At 43.7% G+C, this 21,618-nt stretch overlaps 1 protein-coding gene across 1 annotated transcript in view; it reads left to right on the forward strand.

The window, feature by feature from the left end:
- LOC123480636 (zinc finger protein 45) overlaps positions 1-19,585 on the forward strand; it is a 52,267-nt gene extending 32,682 nt beyond the window's left edge. The window contains 5 exon segments of the mRNA XM_071220081.1: positions 7,208-7,256; positions 8,677-8,723; positions 10,876-11,002; positions 11,725-11,820; positions 15,849-19,585. Coding sequence (XP_071076182.1) covers positions 7,208-7,256; positions 8,677-8,723; positions 10,876-11,002; positions 11,725-11,820; positions 15,849-17,674 — 2,145 coding nt within the window. The 3' untranslated portion in view covers positions 17,675-19,585.
- The last annotated feature ends 2,033 nt before the right edge of the window (positions 19,586-21,618 follow it).

The raw sequence follows: 21,618 nt of genomic DNA on the forward strand, positions 1-21,618 counted from the left end.
TGAGTTGTGGTCCAGGTTCCGATGCTCGAGAGGCAACCACACAATGATGTTTTTCTTCCCCTCTTTCTCCCTCCCTTCCCCTCTCTCTAAAATCTTTTTAAATAAATAAATCTTTATTAAAATAAGTAAAATCTTTTAAAAATAATTACCCAAATACTAGAATATAGACAATTACTAACTTTTAAAATATATGTCTGTTTAGCACTTTAAAAATGTGTATTTATATATATAATGACATCGTTACCACACTATTTATAGTTACCCTCTTAACTTTTTACTATGGAAATTTCCAAACACACTGCAAGTAGAGTATAATGAACTTCTACATAGCAGTCACCCTGCTTCAATCCTTGCTAATCTTACTGCTTTTTCTTCTTCCCATATACACATTTCTTCCTCTCTAGTATTTTCAAGGAAATGTCAAAGTCAGTAGGACTTGAAAATTACCATAAATTCTTTATATACAATGAACAAGGGAGGAGAGGTAGTATTAGTTTGCTAGAGCTGCTGTAAGGAAATACCACAGACTGGGTGGCTTACGCAGCAGAAATTCATTTTCTCACAGTTTTGGAGCTGAAAGTCCAAAATATAGACATCAGCAGGTTTAGTTTCTTCTGAGGCCTCTCTCCTTGGCCTGCACATGGCCGCTTCTTACTATGCTCTCACATGGTCGTTCCTCTGTGGCTTGCGTGCTCCTCCTGTCCCTCTGTGCATCCCAATCTCCTTGTATAAGGACATCAGTCAGATTGGATTAGGTCCCACCCTAATGTTCTCCTTTTAACTTAATCACCTCTTTAAATGCCCTACCTCCACCTACAATCACATTCTGAAGCACTGTGGGTTAGGGCTTCAACAGACGAGTTTTGGGGGCACGCAACCCGTGACGGATGTTAACTGCAATTTTAAAGTTTCTGCTCTTAGCAATGTTACTTGTATGAGAAAGTTAGAAAGACTCAGGGAAGGAAGATGATGATTTTTTTGTTTTGTTTTGTTCTCAGAAGTTATTCTTACCACTTAGAAGTTATTCTTGCATATTAATGCTCAGTTTCTTCTCTCTCTCCTGTTAGGCTGCAGGGACCTATTTCATGGACCTTGTCATATTCTTGTCAGAGTACCCAGCGTGAGGGCGGCAGAGAGGAGTTAGTTACCGAGTGAGTAAGTGTGATTCACGTAGCTGTCCAAAACGGTGCTACAGCCTGGGATTAGAGAATAGAAAAGAGAGGTAATCGATATCCACGTTCCTTGTCTTTTATTTTACTTTTGGTGGGTTGTAGAATCTACCGACTTTCTGAGTATTTAAAAGTTGGTGCACACTTATGCACAATATTGTCACGATCTAAAACAAATCTCCTTAGAGACACGTCATGTTCATGTTCGATTTTGTGTTTATTGCATTGGGACCAGAATGGGGGTGGCGAGAATGGTTCACGTATGTTGGGCCCCTCTTATGACTCAGAGAATTTCCAACGCTCTTCTGTACTAACTCTTTTTTTTTTAAGATTATATTTATTTATGTATAGACAGAGGGGATAGGAGGGAGAAAGAGAGAGAGACATTGATGCGTGAGAGACACATCAGTTGGCCCGCAACCCAGGCATGTGCCCCGACCAGGAATCGAACCAGTAACCTTTTGGTTCGCAGACCGGTACTCAATCCACTGAGCCACACCAGCTAGGGCTCTTTTTTTTTTTTTTTTTATAACAGTGCTAGTATGGGTCTCATTTTAAAATGAAGAAACAGGCGGGGACAATTGAATAACTGACCTGGAGTCATAGTCAGCAAGGCGCAGAGCCAGGAGCAAAGGTCAGCAGCTAGCTCTAGTGCTCTGTGCCCGGACAACACTGGGCAGGTTACTGAACTTCTCTGTGCCTCCATCGTCTTACCTGTCAAGTAGGAGTAATAGCAATACCTACATCCTGAAGTTTTTGTGAAGGTTAAAAGAGAAATGAGTCCCGATGCGTGTGGCACAGTGGATTGAGTGCGGGATGCGAACCAAAGGGTCTCCAGTTCAATTCCCAGTCAGGGCACATGCCTGGGTTGTGGGCCAGGTCCCCAGTGGGGAGTGTGCAAAAGGCAACAGATTGATACTTCTCTCCCTCTCTTTCTCCTTCCCTTCCCCTCTCTCTAAAAATGAATAAATCAAAAAAAAAGAGATGATAGTAAAAAAAGAGAGAGAGAGATGATATGATATGTAAAATGCTTGAAATATGCCTGGCACATAGTAAGTCCTCTCTGTGTTACAGATGAGATTTCCTTTTTCTATTATAGATGAGTGTACAATATGAAAAACGTAGCAAATTAGCGAAAGGACAAAAAAATATTTGAAGGCATTCTTTTCTCCCCGGTGTTCTGCTTTGGTACTTCAATTCCGTCATACAGTTGAGCAAAGATGAATAATTTCTGTGATAACCGTTGTTCAAACCTAAAACTAATTTGCTGTCTTATGAACTTAGAGAATCCCTGCGAGGTGTTTATATGGTCCCTGCTGCTTTAAAAAGGCCTAAGTCTGCACTATGTAATATTGTAACCGTTAGCCACGTGGGACTTTGGAGCACTTGAAATGTGGTCAGTGTTCATTAAGACACACAATGGATTTCAAAGTCTTAGCATGAAAAAAGAATGTAAACTATCTCAATAATTTTTATATTGATTTTAAGTTGAAGTGGTAATATTTTAGATATATTGGGTTAGATAAAATTTATCAGTAAAATTAAGCTGACTTCTTACATTTTTAATGAATTTATTGGGGTGACATTGGTGAATAAATTATATAGGTTTCAGGTGTACACTTCTATAATCCATCATCTGTATATTTTATTGTGTGTTCACCACCCCAGTCAATGTGTCTACTAGAAACATGTAAATGACACAGGAAGCTTGTGTTATGTTTCTATTGGGATGGCAGAAATGGAAGCCTCCCTTTTCACTCTGAGGATTTGCCTCCAGGGGCATTTACAAATCACTCTTGCCTCTTACGCCTCCAAGGGCATCTTACAATGGAGAGAAGTGGGTAATCAGGAGCCCTGAGTGCCAGGCCCAGCCCTGCCCCTGGCGTCCTGGGCATCCTTGGGCGGTTCACATAACTCCTGGAGAGACACGACAGGGCAGTGCGTGGATCTCAAACTTTGGTCATATCAGAATCTCCTGGGGACTCGGGGTGAAAACTGGACAGACTCAGGCCTTTCACCGTTTCAGTGTGTGGAGCTCCGTTAGCTTTTTGGGTGATTTTGATGCTGTTCTGATCACCTCCTAGTCACCCTGTTTAGGAAGGAGGATAATCATTGTCTCAATCTTTAGAATCGTTATGAAGATCAAATAACACAGTGACAGGCATTCATGTTATTGGTGCCTTGGTAAGTAGCAGGTTAGCTGCTGTGCGTGTCAGTTACTGTAATTATTATTGGGAGTATTTTGTGACTGGCCCAGGTTTCCTTGTGGGTAAAATTAGGTGGTTAGAGTTGGTTTGGGTACCCCCTCTGATCCTAACAAACCTTGATTCTAATTCTTTTTATTAGCATCAGAGAGAAAGAGGAGCTCGTAATTTGTGTTCACCCTTTAATTTTTTTCCCCTTGGGCAATAGGGCAGTCTGCCGGGGTTAGTAGAAAAGTTGGAGGTGAAAAGCCCAAAGTCCGGCTGAACCTAGAGGGCTGTTTTTGGATGATTTTACCCAGGTGTGATCAGACACCAACAGCATCAACATCACCTGGGACACAAAGGGAGATTCCGAGTCCCCATCCTTGGTCTTCTGATTTAGAATTTTGGGGGGTAAGGCGTAGGCAGCTATATCTTTTTAATTTTTAATTTTTATTTTTTAGAGAAAGGGGAAGGGAAGGAGAAAGAAAGGGGAGAGAAACATCAATGTGTGGTTGCCTCTCACGCGCCCCCTACTGGGGACCTGGCCTGAAACCCAGGCATGTACCCTGACTGGGAATCGAACCAGCCACCCTTTGTTTCACAGGCCGGCACCCAATCCACTGAGCCACACCAGCCAGGACAAGCAGCTGTATCTTCACAGGGTCTCCAGTAGATCCACAGACCATTACAGTTTGAGAAGGATTGGTAGAAAAAACAGACTTTTCGTTTTTTACAAAAAATACTTTCTGTTTCCCTCTGGCTAAATCACACCGCCTGCAATATCAGATACAAGGATGGCTTCTTCTTCCTTGATTCCGGTCTCTGCCAAGACAGAAGAGCGGCCTTCATGACAAAAACCGTCTGTGACAGCCTCTCCTTATGCCTCTTGCCCTGCCTTCCAGTTCCTCACAGCGCCTCCCACTGTGTCATTGGCTTGTCGCCATCCCTGTTCCCTGTTGTAATATCAACGCCATGAGCTCAGCGTCTCTGCCTGTTTTGAATTTAGAAGGAAGTGATTCTTTTAGTTCAATTTAATTTTTAATTTTCAGATATTATTTCAAACATTAACCATCTTCTCTTTAAGTGCAAAATAACTGATAAAAAGAAAAACATTGAAAAACAAACCATACACTACTAACCCTTTGCTCTGTAACAGACATCAGCCTTTCGTACGTGCTTTTAGGTAATTAGAAAAAAAACACCTGAAAACTATTACTTCGCTCCAAAAGAAACACTGTATTCTGTTTAACAGAGGTGCGATCTCCATCCAAAGATGGTTTCTCTATTCAGTAACAGCCTTGCGGTGTGCTGTTCCCATCCTTTCCGTCTTGAGCCGATCTTTCTTTGAGCCTGTGTTCCTAAAACTGGCGGTGGTCACAAATACGGACGCTTCATGGACTGTGTGTCCACTCCTGCACAGGGGCCGTGCTAATCTTCTCTGTATTGTTTTGGGTTTTGGCACACGAGCTGCCGACTCGCACACGAGCTGCCGACTCGCGCACGCGAGTGATTCTTGTCGCGGCTGGCTCTCTGCTGACAGTCCCCCTGGCCCCAGCCTCTTCCTCCTCAGATCTCCTGTCTGCTGGGGGAGGAATCTGTTTCCAACACGAAAGTAATCTTACTCTCCCCTCCTCAAGCCCTCTGCTGCTTTCCCGCTGCCCTGTGGGTACAACTGGACTTCCATATCATCGTGGTTTGAATCCTGCCTCCCTGCCGTCCCTTTCTGCCTCTTTGGCCTCACTTATGTTGCAACATTGGTTCTCTCGCAGTTTTCAGTAATTCTGCTTCTCTTCGGCTAATAGAACTCGGCCATCCTCCTGGGTGCAGATCAAGCTGCCTCTATATAGAACCCGCTCCACTCGAGTGCGGGCCTCAAGGCCTGGACCTTGTGCTTCCAGAGGATGCTGGTCACTCCTCTGCTACTTGGCATGTGCAGTATAAGTAGGAGACTGGGTAATTGTGTCTCGTTTAATAAGATTTCCATACGTGTTCAACGAATTGATAAACTTACTTAATGAAGAATTAACGTTAGCCTGGCCCGAGTCAGTGTTGCTCAGTTGGTTTTAACTTCGTCCCATAACCAAAAGATTGCAGGTGCGATTCCCAGTCTGGGCTCGGGCGCCTGTGACCCCCAGTCTGGATTCATGCGATCCCCAAACACCCGACGCAGGTGTTGATCCCTGGTCTGGGTGTGTATCGATGTTCCCGTCTCTCCCTTTCTCGCTAGGAGCAGGGGGAAAGAAAGAAGTCCTCAGATGAGGACAAAAAGAAAAGTAAGTTAGCCCGTCCCGTGCTAATTATGCAGGCAATGAAATGGTTGCTCTCGATGTTTCGATGGACCCATTCTGTGGATTTTGCAACAGGATTCCATGTAGGAATATTTTTAAAATGGTGTTTTTAAAAATCCAGAGGCTCTTTTCCTTCTAAAGATGATCTTGATCTTGCCCAAGGACAGCAAATGTGGTGAAAGACCCAGAGGAAAAACTTAGATAAAACCCCTGCTCTCCAAGTCCTCCCAGCTGGGATCAGACTCAGATTTTAGAACTCAGAGACCTTAGGTCAGTTCGTCTCGGCTCCCCACGTGCTCCCCTGTCAGCAGGCTCGTTCCTCAGGACGCTGCCAAGCGACTACTGTGTTACGGGCACTGTTTTAGGTGCTGGGGGCTTAACACTGAGGAAGCAATCACAAGGGACACGGTTGATTTACTAATTGTTCCCTTTCCCCCAGAGGTGATGGAAAGATCTCCCTGCAAATTGCTCTTACTGAGCGGAAGTCACTGGGCAAATATAGAGCCAGAACAAAGTGAGTTACACAAATTCCGAGGGTATTTCTTCCAAGACTGGAAAGTTTGACATTGCCCTTTTCCATACTAGGGTTCTTCTATCTGAAGTCAGATAACTAATCATAATTAACTAATAAATAATTAAACAGCGGTTAACTAATGATAATCTCTTAACCTGGGCATCTTACTCTCAATTCCCACCCTTTCCCCCTCCCCACCCAATCAGATTTTTACGCTGAGAGCTACAAGGAGAACTTGGGTTAGAGCCACCGCGTGTGGTCAGGCGGGGCCCTCATTGTGGGGGCGGGGGTGCTCTGGGAGAAAGGGGTGCGGGTATCCAGACTCCAGCCCGCGCTCTGCTCTGCTCATCAAACTGTGTGTAGCCACAGCCTCCCGGAGGAAGCGGTGCCTTGACTACGTAAAGCAGCCATATGTTTGACGGCTCGTGAATGTTTAAGCTGCCGGACACTGTTCCAAACGTTTTGTGTGTAGTCACCTGGACTGACTGACCTCCCCATTCAGTTTTATGACGTGGTGGTGATTATTGTCATTATCCCCAACATACAGATCAGACATTGAAGCACAAAGGACTAGCAAGTTGGAGACGCCAGCATTCAGAGACCCGTGGTCTCGTTGCAGAGCCTACAGGCTTCACAACTGCTGTGCGGAGCTGCTTCTCCCTCAGGCAGCTTCTTCGGCTTCAAGTCCTCTCCCTGTCTCTCCTTCATCCCTAGCTCTCAAGCCCTCTTTTCTTTTCCGGTGATCCCTTCAACTCCCATCTGCTTGTATTTGTCTTTAGGAGCAACAGAGAGACAAGATCCAGAGTGCTGGCCCCGCTGTGAGAGCTGCAACCGGGTTCCACCCCTGCCTCTGGACCTCACCAAGCCTCAGCTTCCCCATCTGTGAAGTGGGAACAACAGTCATCCTCATTGATTGAGAACGTCCCAAAATGCCAGGTGCTGTGCCAGTGGCATCGCACGAATTAGCTCATTTATTCCCCACAGTAATCCTGGGGCCGACATTCTGGTTTTGTCCCCTTATTACAGCTGAGGATAGGCCCAGAGGTGTAGGCGATTGGACCAGAGTCACACAACCGGCACAACAGTAGCTTCTTCCCAGGTACGTGGGAGGTACCTTAATGAAACAATGCCAGGAGCTTTACAAGGTCCCTAACATGTCCTTAGTGCTTATTTCATGTTAAACATTGACATTTTTGTTACTTACTTTTATCATGACTATGATCGCTGCAGCTTGTTCATTTAAATGCCATACTGACTGATTGCCTAGCTTATGGTTAAATAAACCCCTCAGAGTCACAGGGTTTTAATTTCTCTTCATCGCCACGATAGTCTTTTTTCTAAATTATTACTATTTTTTTAGAGGAGAAGGGAGGGGGAGAGGGAAAGAAACATCAATGTGTGGTTGCCTCTCACATGCCCCCTACTGGGGACCTGGCCCGAAGCCCAGATATGTGCCCTGACTGGGAATCAAACCGGCAACCCCTTGGTTCACAAGCCGGCGCTCAATCCACTGAGCCACACCAGCCAGGGCTCCACCATAGTCTTTTTAAAGCCTTACTTTTCAGGTAAATTTGGCAAGGACTTAATAGCTTTTTAAAAGCAGCCACCCGCCTCGTCAAATTCATAGAGAAAGGATAGAGTTCAGCAGGGGCCGAGGGGAGCGGGGCGGAGAGTTGTTGTTTGATGGGCACAGAGGTTCAGTGCGGGATGGTGAGAATTTTCCGCAGGTGGGTCGTGGTGATGGTTGTACCATATGAATGCACTAATGAACATACAACTAAAGTGGTCAAAATGGTAAGTTTTCTGATGTATGTTTGATACAGGAAAATTGTCTAGGTAATCTTAAGTATTATTGCAAAGGCATCTAGTTAAGTATGAAAAACCAGAGAGAATAACATGTTTCAGAGGTTGAAGGTCATTTTCATATGACAGAGCAACAGCCTCTGAAGGCTCCACTGATAGGGACCATTGATGAGGCCAGGTTGTATGTTTGTGAATATTACTTGCTTTTCTGATGCTACCAGTGAGGTACCTGAAAGTGTTCTTTTAGCTTTCCGCCCACTCACTCTATTCTTCCAACAGTCCTATGAGCTAGGGGCTCTTAATCCCTCCATTTTACAGATGAAACAATCAAGGCATGAAGCTGCTAATAATCTGCCCGGGGTTTCACAGCTAATTAGTAGCTGTGTCATTGGGCCCCAGGGATTGCTCTCTTCATGTGGGCCCTTGTCTCTCGATCTCCACTCTCCCGAGGCTCAGATCCTGCACCCAGAGAGCTCCGTGAACTTGTATTAGGGCCACCATGTGTAGTAGGTCGGGCTGCTCACTGCACAGGGGCTCTTGGCTGGGGATTTGGGGGGGGGTCTGGAACCCAGTCCGCGCTCTGCTTATCAAGCCCCCCCACTCCCCGCAGGGGAGGGGCACCACTGCTTTTTCACGTAAGGCGGCCATGTGGGTTCATGACACCCTTGGCCAGAATCTAATGGCTTTTTTTCTCCTTCCCCCTTGTGCCTCCCAAGACTCAGCCCATCCCCAAAAGAAGGAGGACAAAATGACCAAGTTCCAGGTGAGTTGGGAGTGCCTGTCTAGGTTTTAAATTGTCGCCTCATTTCTCCGTGAGTAAACACATCCTGTTTCTCTTTCTGGGGGAGGATTAAAGAGAACAGTAGACATGTGGGACCCTCTCAGTTGCAGTGAAAAATAAATCTACTTTACTACTGTTTTCCTTATGAAACATGTGTTTTCATTTTTCCACGTTCTTTTCCTCACATGCATTGCTAACTCTATATTTGTAATTATTCTGTCACTTACATTCTCAAATTATACCTTTTCTAATTAATATTATATACCCTACATTTTTCTTTATCTCTCTTTTTAAAAGATTTTGTTTGTTTATTTTTAAAGAGAGGGGAAGGGAGGAGAAATAGAGGGAAAGAAACATCAGTGTGTATTTGCCTCTCATGTGCCCCCTACTGGGGACCTGGCTCACAACCCCAGGCATGTGCCCTGACTGGGAATCCAACCAGCGACCCTTTGGTTCACAGGCTGGCACTCAATCCACTGAGCCACACCAGCCAGGGCTATACCCTACATTTTTAATGGCAACATATATTCCCTTGAACTGATGTACTCTGTGTGTATCTCTCATAAGTTTTTCCCATTCATGGACATTTAGGTAGTTTAGAATTTTTACCATTTTAATGAGCATTGTAATCACACTTTTCCTATTATGACCATTTTCCTCAATCCTTACTCCATTAGTTCCCTCCCGTATATTTCCCTTCCAACAGTTTGCCATCTTTGGAAGCCTAAAACTGATTTCCTTTGCCTTGTTATTTCTCTACAAAGTTGTTCTTTGTTGATGCCACAAAAGCCAGAGTTCTAAACTGCTCCTTTGAGTTATTTTTCATGAGTTTTCTCCCACACGATGTGTGCTGCATGTACTAATAAACTGTTTTGCTGTTGTTAACTGGTCCAGCGGAAAACCTAAAATGGGTAAAGTTTTGCCTCCCCTATAGTATTTGCTCCCACCCTTGGCATTGTTTGCATTTTTACAACAAGTGTGCATCACTTTGTTATTCTTACATGGTCTGCAGCTAGAATGGGTTGCCAGGTTTAGCACGGGGTGCGCAGAGTGCCCCAGTGGCACTGCGTACTGGCCAGCAGCTCCTCCAGCGGTTGCTCCCGGCAGTTGCTGTGGACCAGCAGCACCTCCTTGATCCAGTCCTGCTGGAAGCCCACATCGCTGAATGGTTCCCAGAGGTGCAGGACCTGCCCTGCCTGGCTCTGAGAGAGCTGGAGCATCTCCATGGCCTCCTCCACCAGGCCCTCCTTGTAGCCCTGCCTCAGCAGCTGGTTGCAGGTGCTAAAGTCTCTGAGAAACTGGCTCAGGCTCTGCTGTCCTGTTTTCTGCAGAGCCATGCTGGCCCTATGCAGGGGACACCCCAGGGCGACTGCCAGCCTGATGAGGTCTGGCTCCTCATTGATGAATTGATGAGATGGAGAATTATCTGGTCCCAAATGTCAGTTGTGTCAGTGGTGAAAACTCATGCTGTATGCAAAGCTACACAAGACTAATAGCAAAATGTGAGGGAAAATGTTTATGATATGTATGCTAAAGAAACAAAACTTAAAATCTCTAATAGAAATTTTACAGTCATAAGGGAAAAAGAAAAAAACAATTGGAGTATGAGCAAAGAGCAAGAACAGGGACTTAAGAAAAGGTAAAGATGGCCAGTAGTATATGAAAACATGATGAGCTTATTGATTACCAATTAAGTGCAAATAACCAAAATAAGTTGTTTTTTACCCAGGATTGAAAACGTTGGTTGTATCCAATGTTGTATACGGTTTGGAGCATCAGGAATGCTTATATTCTGTTCAGAGCAGGATAAAACAGGGGAAAGTTGAAAAGAACGTCTGCCGTCGTTTTGAAGTTGCATATTCTTTGACATTGTAATTTCACTCCTTCAAACTTATCCCCCCAAAATAATTAGGGAGCTAATATCCCTGTTTTCTTCAGCATTTTTTACGAAAAGAAAAACCTCTAAAGCATAAGGTGTGTTATTTGGAATGTGTAACTCTGGAATGGGAAAATTGACTCTGGTCTCTTAGAAGCTGGAACCACTCCGTACACATTGTGTTCACTTTCCTCATCGCTGCCCTCTCCCAGCGGAGGCTGGTTGCGAGATTGAGGTTGCCTGTGTTTGGCGTTGTAGGAGGCGGTGACGTTCGAGGACGTGGCTGTGGTCTTCACGGAGGAGGAGCTGGGGCTGCTGGACCCGTCCCAGAGGAAGCTGTACCGAGACGTGATGCTGGAGAACTTCCGGAACCTGGTCTCAGTGGGTGAGGACAGGCGCCCTGAGACTGAGCTTCAGTCCCCTGCGGTGTTTGTGTCCTAGGCTGTGCAGAACTTTGGAGCTCTTCAACTGGTTTCCTGGTTTCTAAGCAGCAAGAAATGCCACAGCGATGGCATTTTTCTGGGCTTCCTCCCCCAGCTAAAGTGTGTTTTGTAAATGGACTGTCATTGGCAGTACGACTGTTACATGTTTTGGGCCTTTTCAAACTGGTCATCTCCAGTGAGTGGGTCGTGCCACCCATTAGGAAACCGCGCCAGCATTTTTTAATGTAGTAAAGTAGGGGAGAAAGAGCCCCGGCAGTAACTGCGCATGGGCAGACCTGCAGCCTGTTGCCAGGACCAGTATGAGAAATGGTGGAGAGGCTGTGATGGAAGCAGACATTATTTTAGAACATTTTTACAGTTTTATTGAGATGTAATATATACACACACACACACCTTACTGTACAATATGATTCACCCATTGAGAGCAAGCAATTCAGTACTTTTTAGTATATTACCAAATAGACATTTTCCACTGTAATTTACGCTTACATCTACATATCCTGGGGATTTTGCATAAAATGTATCTCCTCTGGTGGGTCATAATTAACAGTTTGGAAAATACTCATTTTGATGTTATGATGGTGGTGCAATGAGAAATCACATTTTTTAGTGATTTGGGCCTTTAATGTATTAATTTTTAACGTTTGTCCTTGCCTTTTCCCAGGGCATCCGTCCTGCACAGCAGATGTAATCCCCCGGTTAGAGAGAGAAGGAAAGCTTTGGGTGGTAAGGACAGCACCCCAGAGCCAAAGCTCCTCAGGTGAGAGCCGTGCGACTCAGTCTGTCCTGCTTATCACCTCCACTGCTGTGATGCTGGTCTCAGTCACTCGTCACCTCCACCGCCAGGACGCTGGTCTGAGGCAGTGCCCAGTCTGTGGACCACTGCAGCCGTCTTGGCCTCATTCCCACTCTCTGTCTTGTTCCATTACAATCAGTCCTCCACTCGAAGTGATTCTTGCGAATGTTTGTCAGATCTCGTCAGTCCTCTGCTCAGAACCTCTACTAGCTTCCTATTTGATTCAGAGTAAAATCCAAGTATTTCAAGTGGCTTTTCCCATTCTCTGTGGCTGCTGTGCCCTGTCCCCCATCCCTCTATAAATGTGCCTCATTAGTCTGTAGAATATTCCATCTAGTTTTACCTCTTCGCCCTGCCAAGCATGCTCCTGCCTCATAACCCTGTGCTTGTTCTTTCCGTCAGAAGCATTATTTCCCCTTGTCATTCTCTCCGCCTCTCCCTTACTTAATGTAGGGCTTTTCTCAAATGTCAACCTCATAAGAACGGCCTCCTGTGACCCCTCTGCTCAGAATACTTTCTTCCTCCACTCCCTTCCCTTACCCTGTCTTAGCTGGTGTCTTAAGCATTGATCACCACTTAACCATATTAACATTTATTTTTATTTATCTTACTATATTTCACTGCATTATAATCTCAGGAGATTATAGAAGAGAAATTCTGTTTTTCTTATTGCTATATCCTTAGTATATAGAACAGACTTGGAAGAAGGCAGGTGTGTTATAAATGCTTGTTGAATGAATGATGGTTACATGGACCTTTTTCCACTGGTCTCTGAGACCCTTAAAGAGTAGTAATAAAAAAAATGTGAGACGAAGGCATTATCCAGAACAGTTTATCCCCCTGAGGAGTGTCTACATTTATTAGGTGGTTTTGGATCTATGTAGATATATATCCATTAAAGCACACCTAATGAAAGCTTAGCTTTTCACTTTTAACCAAATTAATTATCATTTTCGCCCTGAATTTTCTGTAGCCTTTAGTAGTGAATCATACTTTCTTGGTAAAGAACTGCCTTTTAGAATGAAGGTTCTTGATATCCTATGTATACAGAGATTCTTTTACTGCTTACAAAGCACCTCTGATTTTTTAAAAAATGTTGTTAATACTTGTCAAAAGCTACTAAATTCTCCCTGGCTGGGCGGCTTAGTTGGTTGGGGGCTGAAAGGTTGTGGATTTGATCCCTGGTCAGGCCACATACCTGGGTTGCTGGGCGCATGTGGGAGGCAGCCGATCGATGTTTCTCTCACATCGATGTGTCTCCCTCCCTCTCTCCCTCTCTCTCTCCCTCTCTCTCTCTCAAATCAATAAACATATCCTCGGGTAAGGATTTAAAAGAAAAAAGCTATAAATTCATTTCAAACTTAATAAATCCTGCCTTCAGCTTTAAAAACAGTGGTGTGGTCCATATAGGAAAATGAATTACATCCATCAATTTGACAGTCTCCTTTCACACACATTATTCCTGGGGCCCTCAATAGGGACTCCTATTTGAAAATGGAAAAATTTTACACATACAGAAAGGAAGTACAAAAGAATTACAGAAGCTAACAGTCCATGGGCCTTGTGGCTACTTTTATACCTTACACTTCTTTTCCCTCCTAAGTGATTCTTGCCATGAGTTTGTGATCATCAGCGACAACCACTTAGTTCAGTCCCGGTCCTATTATGGTAACTATTTGAAAAAGCTCTTTTACATTTGTACTGTAGTTCAGACTCACTGGGATTTATATACCCATTCAATATTTATTTGCTCATTTATTTAAAGATTTATTTTTTATTTTTAGAAAGAGGAGAAGGAAGGGAGAAAGAGAGGGAATGTGCAAGAGCAACATCGATTGGTTGGCGCTCACACAACCTGACCCACATCCCAGGCATGTGCCCTGGCGGGGAATTGAGCCACAGAGCTTTGGGTTTACAGGCCGGCGCTCAATCCACTGAGCCACACCAGCCAGGGCTCAACATGTATTTATTGAACACTGTGTCAGGCCGTGTGCTGGGAGTGGTGAGAAACCGTGAACAATGTAAAATGCTCATCCCCATGGATGTTGCATTCAAGTGGGGGGAAACAGGGAGTATGTCAGATGGTAAAATGTGTTGTTTACAAACAAAGAAGGGAAAGGTGAGTGGAGATAACCAGGGGTGTATTGTGGATAGGGAAGCATCGCTATTTGCTTTTGGGTAGTGAAAGGCCTCACCGATAAGGTGTTATTTGAAGAGAAACCTGAAAAGAAGTAAGTAGCAAGCTGTCTGGCTAATTGGCAGACCAGAGTTCTAAGAAGAACAGAAATCTTCTGTTCAGTGTCGAACTTGAGAATCAATTCTATTTCCCATTTATTACATTTTACAATAGATTAGCTTCTAATTTTTTACCACTGTTCCCTCTTCAGGTTACAGGAACTTTAATTGCTCTGAGGTTTGGGAGTAATGCGTATTGTTACTGTAAGCCTTTATGCCCTCCCACCCCGCCAGGTGTCCTCCTGAAGGGTAGTTCTCTGGCAGAGGGGAAGGAGCACTCCCTGCTTACACTCTGAACATTAGAGATAAAGTATTTTCTCCCAAACATGTCTTTCCAACCAGCCTGTTGCTTCTATGGCTCCCAACATTGGAGTAAACTTCCAATAAAATAATTCAAAGCAAATGTTTTCAGCATTGCCTGGGGAGCCCTGGCTGGTACAGCTCAGTGGATTGAGCACCAGCCTGGGAACCAAAGGGTCGCCAATTCAATTCCCAGTCAGGGCACATACCTGGGTTGCCATCCAGGTCCCCAGTAAGGGGGTGCGTGAGAGGCAACCACACATTGATGTTTCTCTCCCTCTCTTTCTCCCTCCCTTCCCCTCTCTCTAAAAATAAATAAAATCTTTATTAAAAAGAAACATTACCTGGGACATCTCCTCTTAATCTGTCTGTGAGGGTTTTACTAGACATTTTGGGCATTTTGGTCAGATGTGCATGCAGTGGGCAGAAGAGAGAAGGCATTTAATAAGGTGCAGTTTCATTTTTGTAAAGATTCTCTGGGAAGTAGTTTCTGTTTCTTTTTATCCAAAACAGATTTGTAAAACCTGTATTTACTACACTGTGTATAAACCTTTTATACCAAATAAATTTCAAACTACATTCTTCTCAAAGATGTTTCTAGTATTTCTGAGACCTCTTCCATGTGTGCTATGTACAGGGAGCCCATTTTGAAAAAGCAGTGACATAAGCAAGCCAACCCTAATGGATTGCTACAGCATTTCCCTGTTTTTGTTTAAAAATCATAGGGTTCTGCTTTTGTATAACGTTTGTACATCTAGCAATGTGAAATGCTGACACATTTCAAACGACAGAAATGAAGTAGAAATTCAGAATCCTTTTGACTCAATGCTTTTATGTTTTTTAAAAAGAGAACAAAATAATGCAAGACTCAGAATTTTGGTGTGGTTGGCACGCCTCGCTTCATTTTACTTTTCGACCTGCTGCCTGTGTGCCGATGATGATACGGCTGAGCTGTTTGTGCTGCTGCTGCCGCCGTAGCCATTCAATGCTGCAGGAATCGCAGCTGCAGCTGCCTGTGACTGCATGAAACTTCCTGCTGCAGCAAGATTACTAACAGCAGCATGCTGAGCAGATAAGGCGTTTTCTTGACTGGTTGAGCCTTGTTCAGAATCCTGCTGCCCTGGCTGCTGGGGATGCACAGTTGTGGGTTGCTGAGGTGGTTGAGTTGTCTAAAATATTTTTCTTGCTCTGCAGCCACCAAATTTCTAACTTGCAGCTCACTTACGAAGCTTAGTACTGTTCTAAATCAGTATCATTAATGCATCATGCATGGGCTCCTGGTGGATCATCTCTTGGTTTTTGGAGTCATACAAATCAGAGAATATGATGCATGATGATAAAAATGGAACTTTCTTCTGGTTCAATAAAGCCTTAGAGTGTAAGCCTATGGTTATAACCTTGACATTTCCAAACAAGGCATTTACCTACCCATCTCCAAATTCTCTTTATTCTTTTAGGAGACAAGACTCTAAATAACATGGAGATTATTCAAGAAGTTGGATTAAAGTACCTTCCACATGAAGAGTTTTTCTGCTCACAAATCTGGCAACAGGTTACCAAGGATCTAACCAGACATCAAGATTCTATAGTAAATATTCAAGGAGCTGCCTCTCAGTTGGACCAACAAGCTGATACACTCTATAAATATGAGGAATTTGGTAAAGGCTCTAATCGGAATTCACATCTTCAGGTTCACCACAGAGTGCACACTGGAGAAAGACGCTACAAAGGCGAGCAGTGTGGGAAAGGTTTTATTGAGGACTCTTGTCTTCAAGTGAGTAAGATGGCCCGTGCAGGAGAGAAGCCCTATAAATGTGAAAAATGTGAACATGCCTTCCGTCGGTTTTCAAGTCTTCAAGCCCATCAGAGAGTCCACAGTAGAGAGAAATCCTACAAGTATGGTGCGTCATGTAAGAGTTTTAGTCAGAAGTTATGTCTTCATCATCGTCACCGAGTTCCTACAGGAGAAAAGCCACACAGATTTGAGGAGTATGGGAGAAATGTCGGGAAAAACTCACATTGTCAAACTCCTCTGATAGCCCACACATTAGAAAAGCCCTATAAATGTGAAGAGTGTGGGGTGGGCTTCCATCAGAGCTCTTATCTTCAAGCCCATCGGCGAGTTCACATGGGAAAGAAACCTTACAGATGTGAAGAGTGTGGGAAGGGCTTCAGTTGGCGTTCACGACTACAGGCTCATCAGCGAATCCACACTGGCGAGAAACCATACACATGCGACGCATGTGGCAAGGGCTTCACTTACAGCTCACACCTTAACATTCATTGTAGAATCCACACAGGAGAGAAACCTTATAAATGTGAGGAGTGTGGGAAAGGCTTCAGTGTGGGTTCACACCTTCAAGCCCATCAGATAAGCCACACTGGAGAGAAGCCATACAAGTGTGAGGAGTGTGGGAAGGGCTTCTGTCGGGCCTCAAATCTTCTGGACCATCAGAGGGGCCATACTGGGGAGAAACCCTATCAGTGTGATGCATGTGGGAAAGGTTTCAGTCGTAGCTCAGATTTTAACATTCATTTTAGAGTCCATACAGGAGAGAAACCCTATAAATGTGAGGAGTGTGGGAAGGGCTTCAGTCAGGCTTCAAATCTTCTGGCCCATCAAAGAGGCCACACTGGAGAAAAACCATACAAATGTGGTACCTGTGGGAAGGGCTTCAGTCGCAGTTCAGATCTGAATGTTCATTGTAGAATCCACACAGGAGAGAAACCCTATAAATGTGAGAAGTGTGGGAAGGCCTTCAGTCAGTTCTCAAGTCTTCAGGTGCATCAAAGAGTCCACACGGGAGAGAAACCATATCAATGTGCAGAGTGTGGGAAGGGCTTTAGTGTGGGTTCACAGCTTCAGGCCCATCAGAGGTGCCACACTGGAGAGAAACCATACCAATGTGAGGAATGTGGGAAGGGCTTCTGCCGGGCCTCAAATTTTCTGGCTCATCGTGGAGTCCACACTGGAGAGAAACCATACCGATGTGATGTGTGTGGTAAGCGCTTCAGACAGAGATCATACCTTCGAGCACACCAGAGGGTCCATACGGGAGAGAAACCATATAAGTGTGAGGAATGCGGTAAGGTCTTCAGTTGGAGCTCATACCTTCAAGCCCATCAGAGGGTTCACACTGGAGAAAAACCATACAAATGTGAGGAGTGTGGGAAGGGCTTCAGTTGGAGCTCAAGTCTTATAATTCATCAGCGTGTCCATGCTGATGATGAGGGTGATAAGAACTTTCCTTTATCAGAGAATTCATACAGGAAAGAAGCTTGATAACTTACATGTTTTAATACCTCAAAATGGGGCTGAAATAGTACAATTTCCAGACCTGATATAGAAGACAAAACATTTGTTTTGTGACAGAGTCAGTGTTTAAGCCAGAGCCCAGCATGTCACAGTGGTTGGGTGACCACACAGCACAGAAGCCTCATGGGAGTGGAGGTAGAACTTCATGCAGAAACTTGGCGTTTAGTGGGTATTACACAGGAGAGGCTTAGGAAGGATGAGTCTGATTCAAAGTTAACCAACAGTACTAAGAGGGGAAAATCAGAAATCTATTCCCCTAGAATGTATGAAAGGGTAGTGACTTTGTTGACTGCCAAATATACTTGGCCTTTCTTTCAGTGCCTAACACGTTGTAAGTGTTCGTTAATCGTTAAATGAGTAAAAGAGAGGACAGCCATATTTGAAATGTTTATTCAGTTCATCTCCAGATATTTCTATAAAATTGTACTTAGGAGAGAATTCCGCAAGGCTTGTAGGACATTTAAATTAAAGACACATGGGTGCAGTTTACCAACCTGCAGGTCCTGTGAAAGGTGTGTATCACACCGAAGGTTGCAGCGCAGTTAGAGGGTCCAGAAATCCATTCAGGCCATCGTGACCAGCACTTTTGTCTGCTAACAATTGAAGTATAATTTGCATGCGGTACATGCATAAATCTCAAGTTTACAGATTCATGACTTTTGACAAAGGTGTACACTTGTGTAACCAAGACCAATATATACAATATTTCTGTTAAACCAGAATATTTCCTTGTACATATTTCCAGTCAATCTGATCTTCAGTGGCAAGAAGTGGTATGATTTCTATCTCATAGATTAGTTAGGTCTGTCCTTGAGCTCCATATGAGTTCAATATGTACTCTTTTGGGTTCATTATGGGCCCTTTTGTGTCTAGACTTTGGATTCTTTTGATCAAATATATGATCATCAGTAGATTCAGAGAAAGCATTTGACAAAAATATGGTAGAAAGTACTCAGTAAGATAAAAGTCATCTATGAAAATCTTACAAGCTAACATTCAGTAAAATAGAATCTGTGATGTATCATTTCATGTTTTGGCAAAAGCTTATTGTCATTATTACCACCACGATCAAGAAATTCCTTTGTACTCTTGTAGTCAGTTCCTCTTCCCATTGCACCCCCACCATCCTTAGCAACCACTGGCCTGTTCTCTGTATAGTTGCCCTTTTTTAGAATGTCACATAAATGGAGTCATACTCTATTAACCATTGAGTCTGGTTTCTTTCACTTAACAAAGCTGTGTTTCATCAGTCTTGATGTATGTTTTCATTAATTATTCCTTTTATTGCTGAGTGGCATTCTGTTATATGGATGTACCATATTTTGCTTATCCACTTACGACTTCAAGGATATTTGGGTTTCCAGTTTTTAGTGACGATAAAAAAAAGCAGATATAAATATTTACATACAAGTTTGTGTGTCAACATAAGTTTTATTTGTCTTAGTAAACACAAGAGTGGGATTGCTGAGTTCTATCATGAGTATGTTCAACTTTATGAAAAGCTGACACGCTTTCCTAAAATGGGCATCACGATTTTGCCTTCCCACCACCATTGGCCTATCAGAATTTTGCTTTTGTTATTAGCATTTCATGGGATTATAGTGGCACATCATTTTGGTTTTAAGTTAGATTTTTCAAATTACTATGATACCCATCTCTATATATGAATGTTTACTATCCGTATATCCGATTTTCTTTTGTGAACTCCTGTTCTTGACTTTTTTAGAATTCTTTATATGTTCTGGATACATGTACTTTGTCAATTATGTCTTTGTAAATATTTTATCCCTCTGTGTGTGAACTGTGTTTTCATTCCATTAATTATTTTTCACAGATGAAGTTTTTACATATTTTTGATAAAGTTTAATTTTTATCTTCCATGGATTGTACTTTTGGTTTCACGTATCAGAACTCTTCCTAATCGAAGGTCACAACATTTTTTCCTTTTTTAAAAATTAAATTCTTTGGGGTGGCATTGGTTAATAACATAGAAGTTTATCTCCTTTTGAGCTAAAAATTTTATGTTTGCAGGTTTTATACTTAGGGCTATGATCCATATGAGTTCATTTTTATAAAGTGCGAGGTCAAGGTCCTTTTTTTTTTTGCATATGAACATCCAATTAAGTATCCTTTTGACATTGAATTGCTGTTCATTGCACTTTTGTAAAAAATTCATTGACCTACTTCTATGGGTCTTTCTGGCCTCTGGTTCCATTGGTCTGTATGTCTTAGCATTTTGTATATGTAGCTTAATACATTAAGTCTTGAAACAAGAGTATGTGTGCCAACTAAATCCTTTTCAAAATTATTTTAGCTATTCTACGTGGACTGTAGTTTTCCATGGGGTGCACAACTTGCAGTTGTTCATGGGATTTCCTTGGTGATGCAGGTGATCAGGTTAGTTCCCACCTGTGTTTTGCCAAGGGCCACCCTGCCTGAGCTATAAAGCAATCTGAGATCGCTGCTACTGAGGCTGGGCTTGGAGATTCCTTTGGCACCTGTTTGGTTTGCAGGTTGGCACTCAATCCAGTGAGCCACACCAGCCAGGGTAAAAGTGGCATTTTAAACTCAAACCACTTTTCTGCCCCTTTGTAAGAGGATGCAGCCGGGGGATCCCCAAAGAAGTATTTGTAATGTGGTCCAGAACTCAGGGTGTCCAGGAAATATTAAAAATATGGGATGTCCTCAACCCCCATAAGTCTGAACTGGGGGATGGGACACATGGAGCAGGGCCATTGAGAGTCATTCTGCATAGCAACAGTTTTTCAGTTAACCTCAGCCGTGGTCATTTAACACATCTATAACCTTTAACTGGTTTCATGGATATGTTAAGTAGCTGCCACACTTTGAGGCAGGGAGATGGGAGTGACTTCCACCAAGGATGTCGCCAGGAGGCACCTCCCCCTGGCTACAGTGCCTGCGTAAAAGCTTGGAGATGATTGGCTCCACACCACAGGGCCACGCCTGCCCGGAATTACTATGGCAGCCCAGAAAAGCTGGGAAAAATATGTGAATGCTAGCAAATGTAGCCAATTGTGGGAGGAGTTGGAAATGGGGCTGCAGAGGAAGATTGGCACTGGGATTTAAACCCTGGTGTGGCAGCCAGGACAAGAACCACGTGGCTTTGGGTCTCCTTTTGCCATGCAGTTTAGGAAACTGGAAAGCAAGAAATAGCAGCGAGGCAGAGCTCTCTCCTAGCAGTTAGGAAGAATACAGGAGAGATACTGTGGGATGGAAAGGGGTGAAAGGACTCTCGCTGGTGGGCATGAGGTTTTGGATTAAGAACTGGAGATCCCAGTGACACAGCTGACGGTGCTGGGAACTAAGGGAGGTCTACCGGCTGAGCATGGATTACTGGGAAGAACCAGGGGCCATCTGAGCCACGGACCTCTTTTTCTTTTCCTGAGATACGGTACCCCGGACCAGGCAAAGGGGGGAAGGAAGGACTGTGTGTGCTTGTGGGTTTTTTAAGGGACTTTGGGATTTTAATGAAGACATTAAGTCATTACTCTCAAGTCTGTATAACTTTTGAATAAATAGTTCCTTTCCTTTTCACCAGTCTCTGACATGGAAAGCTATAATTTCCTGGCGGTGGGCAAGGAAAACCTAGTACAGGGGGACCCCAGGAGAAGTGGGGTACATTCGGTAACATTGTGCAATCCCTTCTCTGGTGGCCAATCAAGGAAAATCATGGGAGACCACGTGCACAGTAGCTTTAAAGTAATACAATTAATTGTACATGCACAACAAAAGCCCGCCAAAACTAGCCAGGAAGGATCCGCCCTATAAGAACAGAATCCCTCCAGCTCATGAGGTCAATCCCTGCTTGGAGTTGGCCTGCTCCCATGTTCTCTGCTAGAAACTGTGTGCTGGGTTCGATTCTTTGTCCTGATCACTAAGAACCTGGTTAC

Source organism: Desmodus rotundus, chromosome 12, assembly GCF_022682495.2.
Source record: "Desmodus rotundus isolate HL8 chromosome 12, HLdesRot8A.1, whole genome shotgun sequence".
Classification (NCBI taxonomy): Eukaryota; Metazoa; Chordata; class Mammalia; order Chiroptera; family Phyllostomidae; genus Desmodus; species Desmodus rotundus.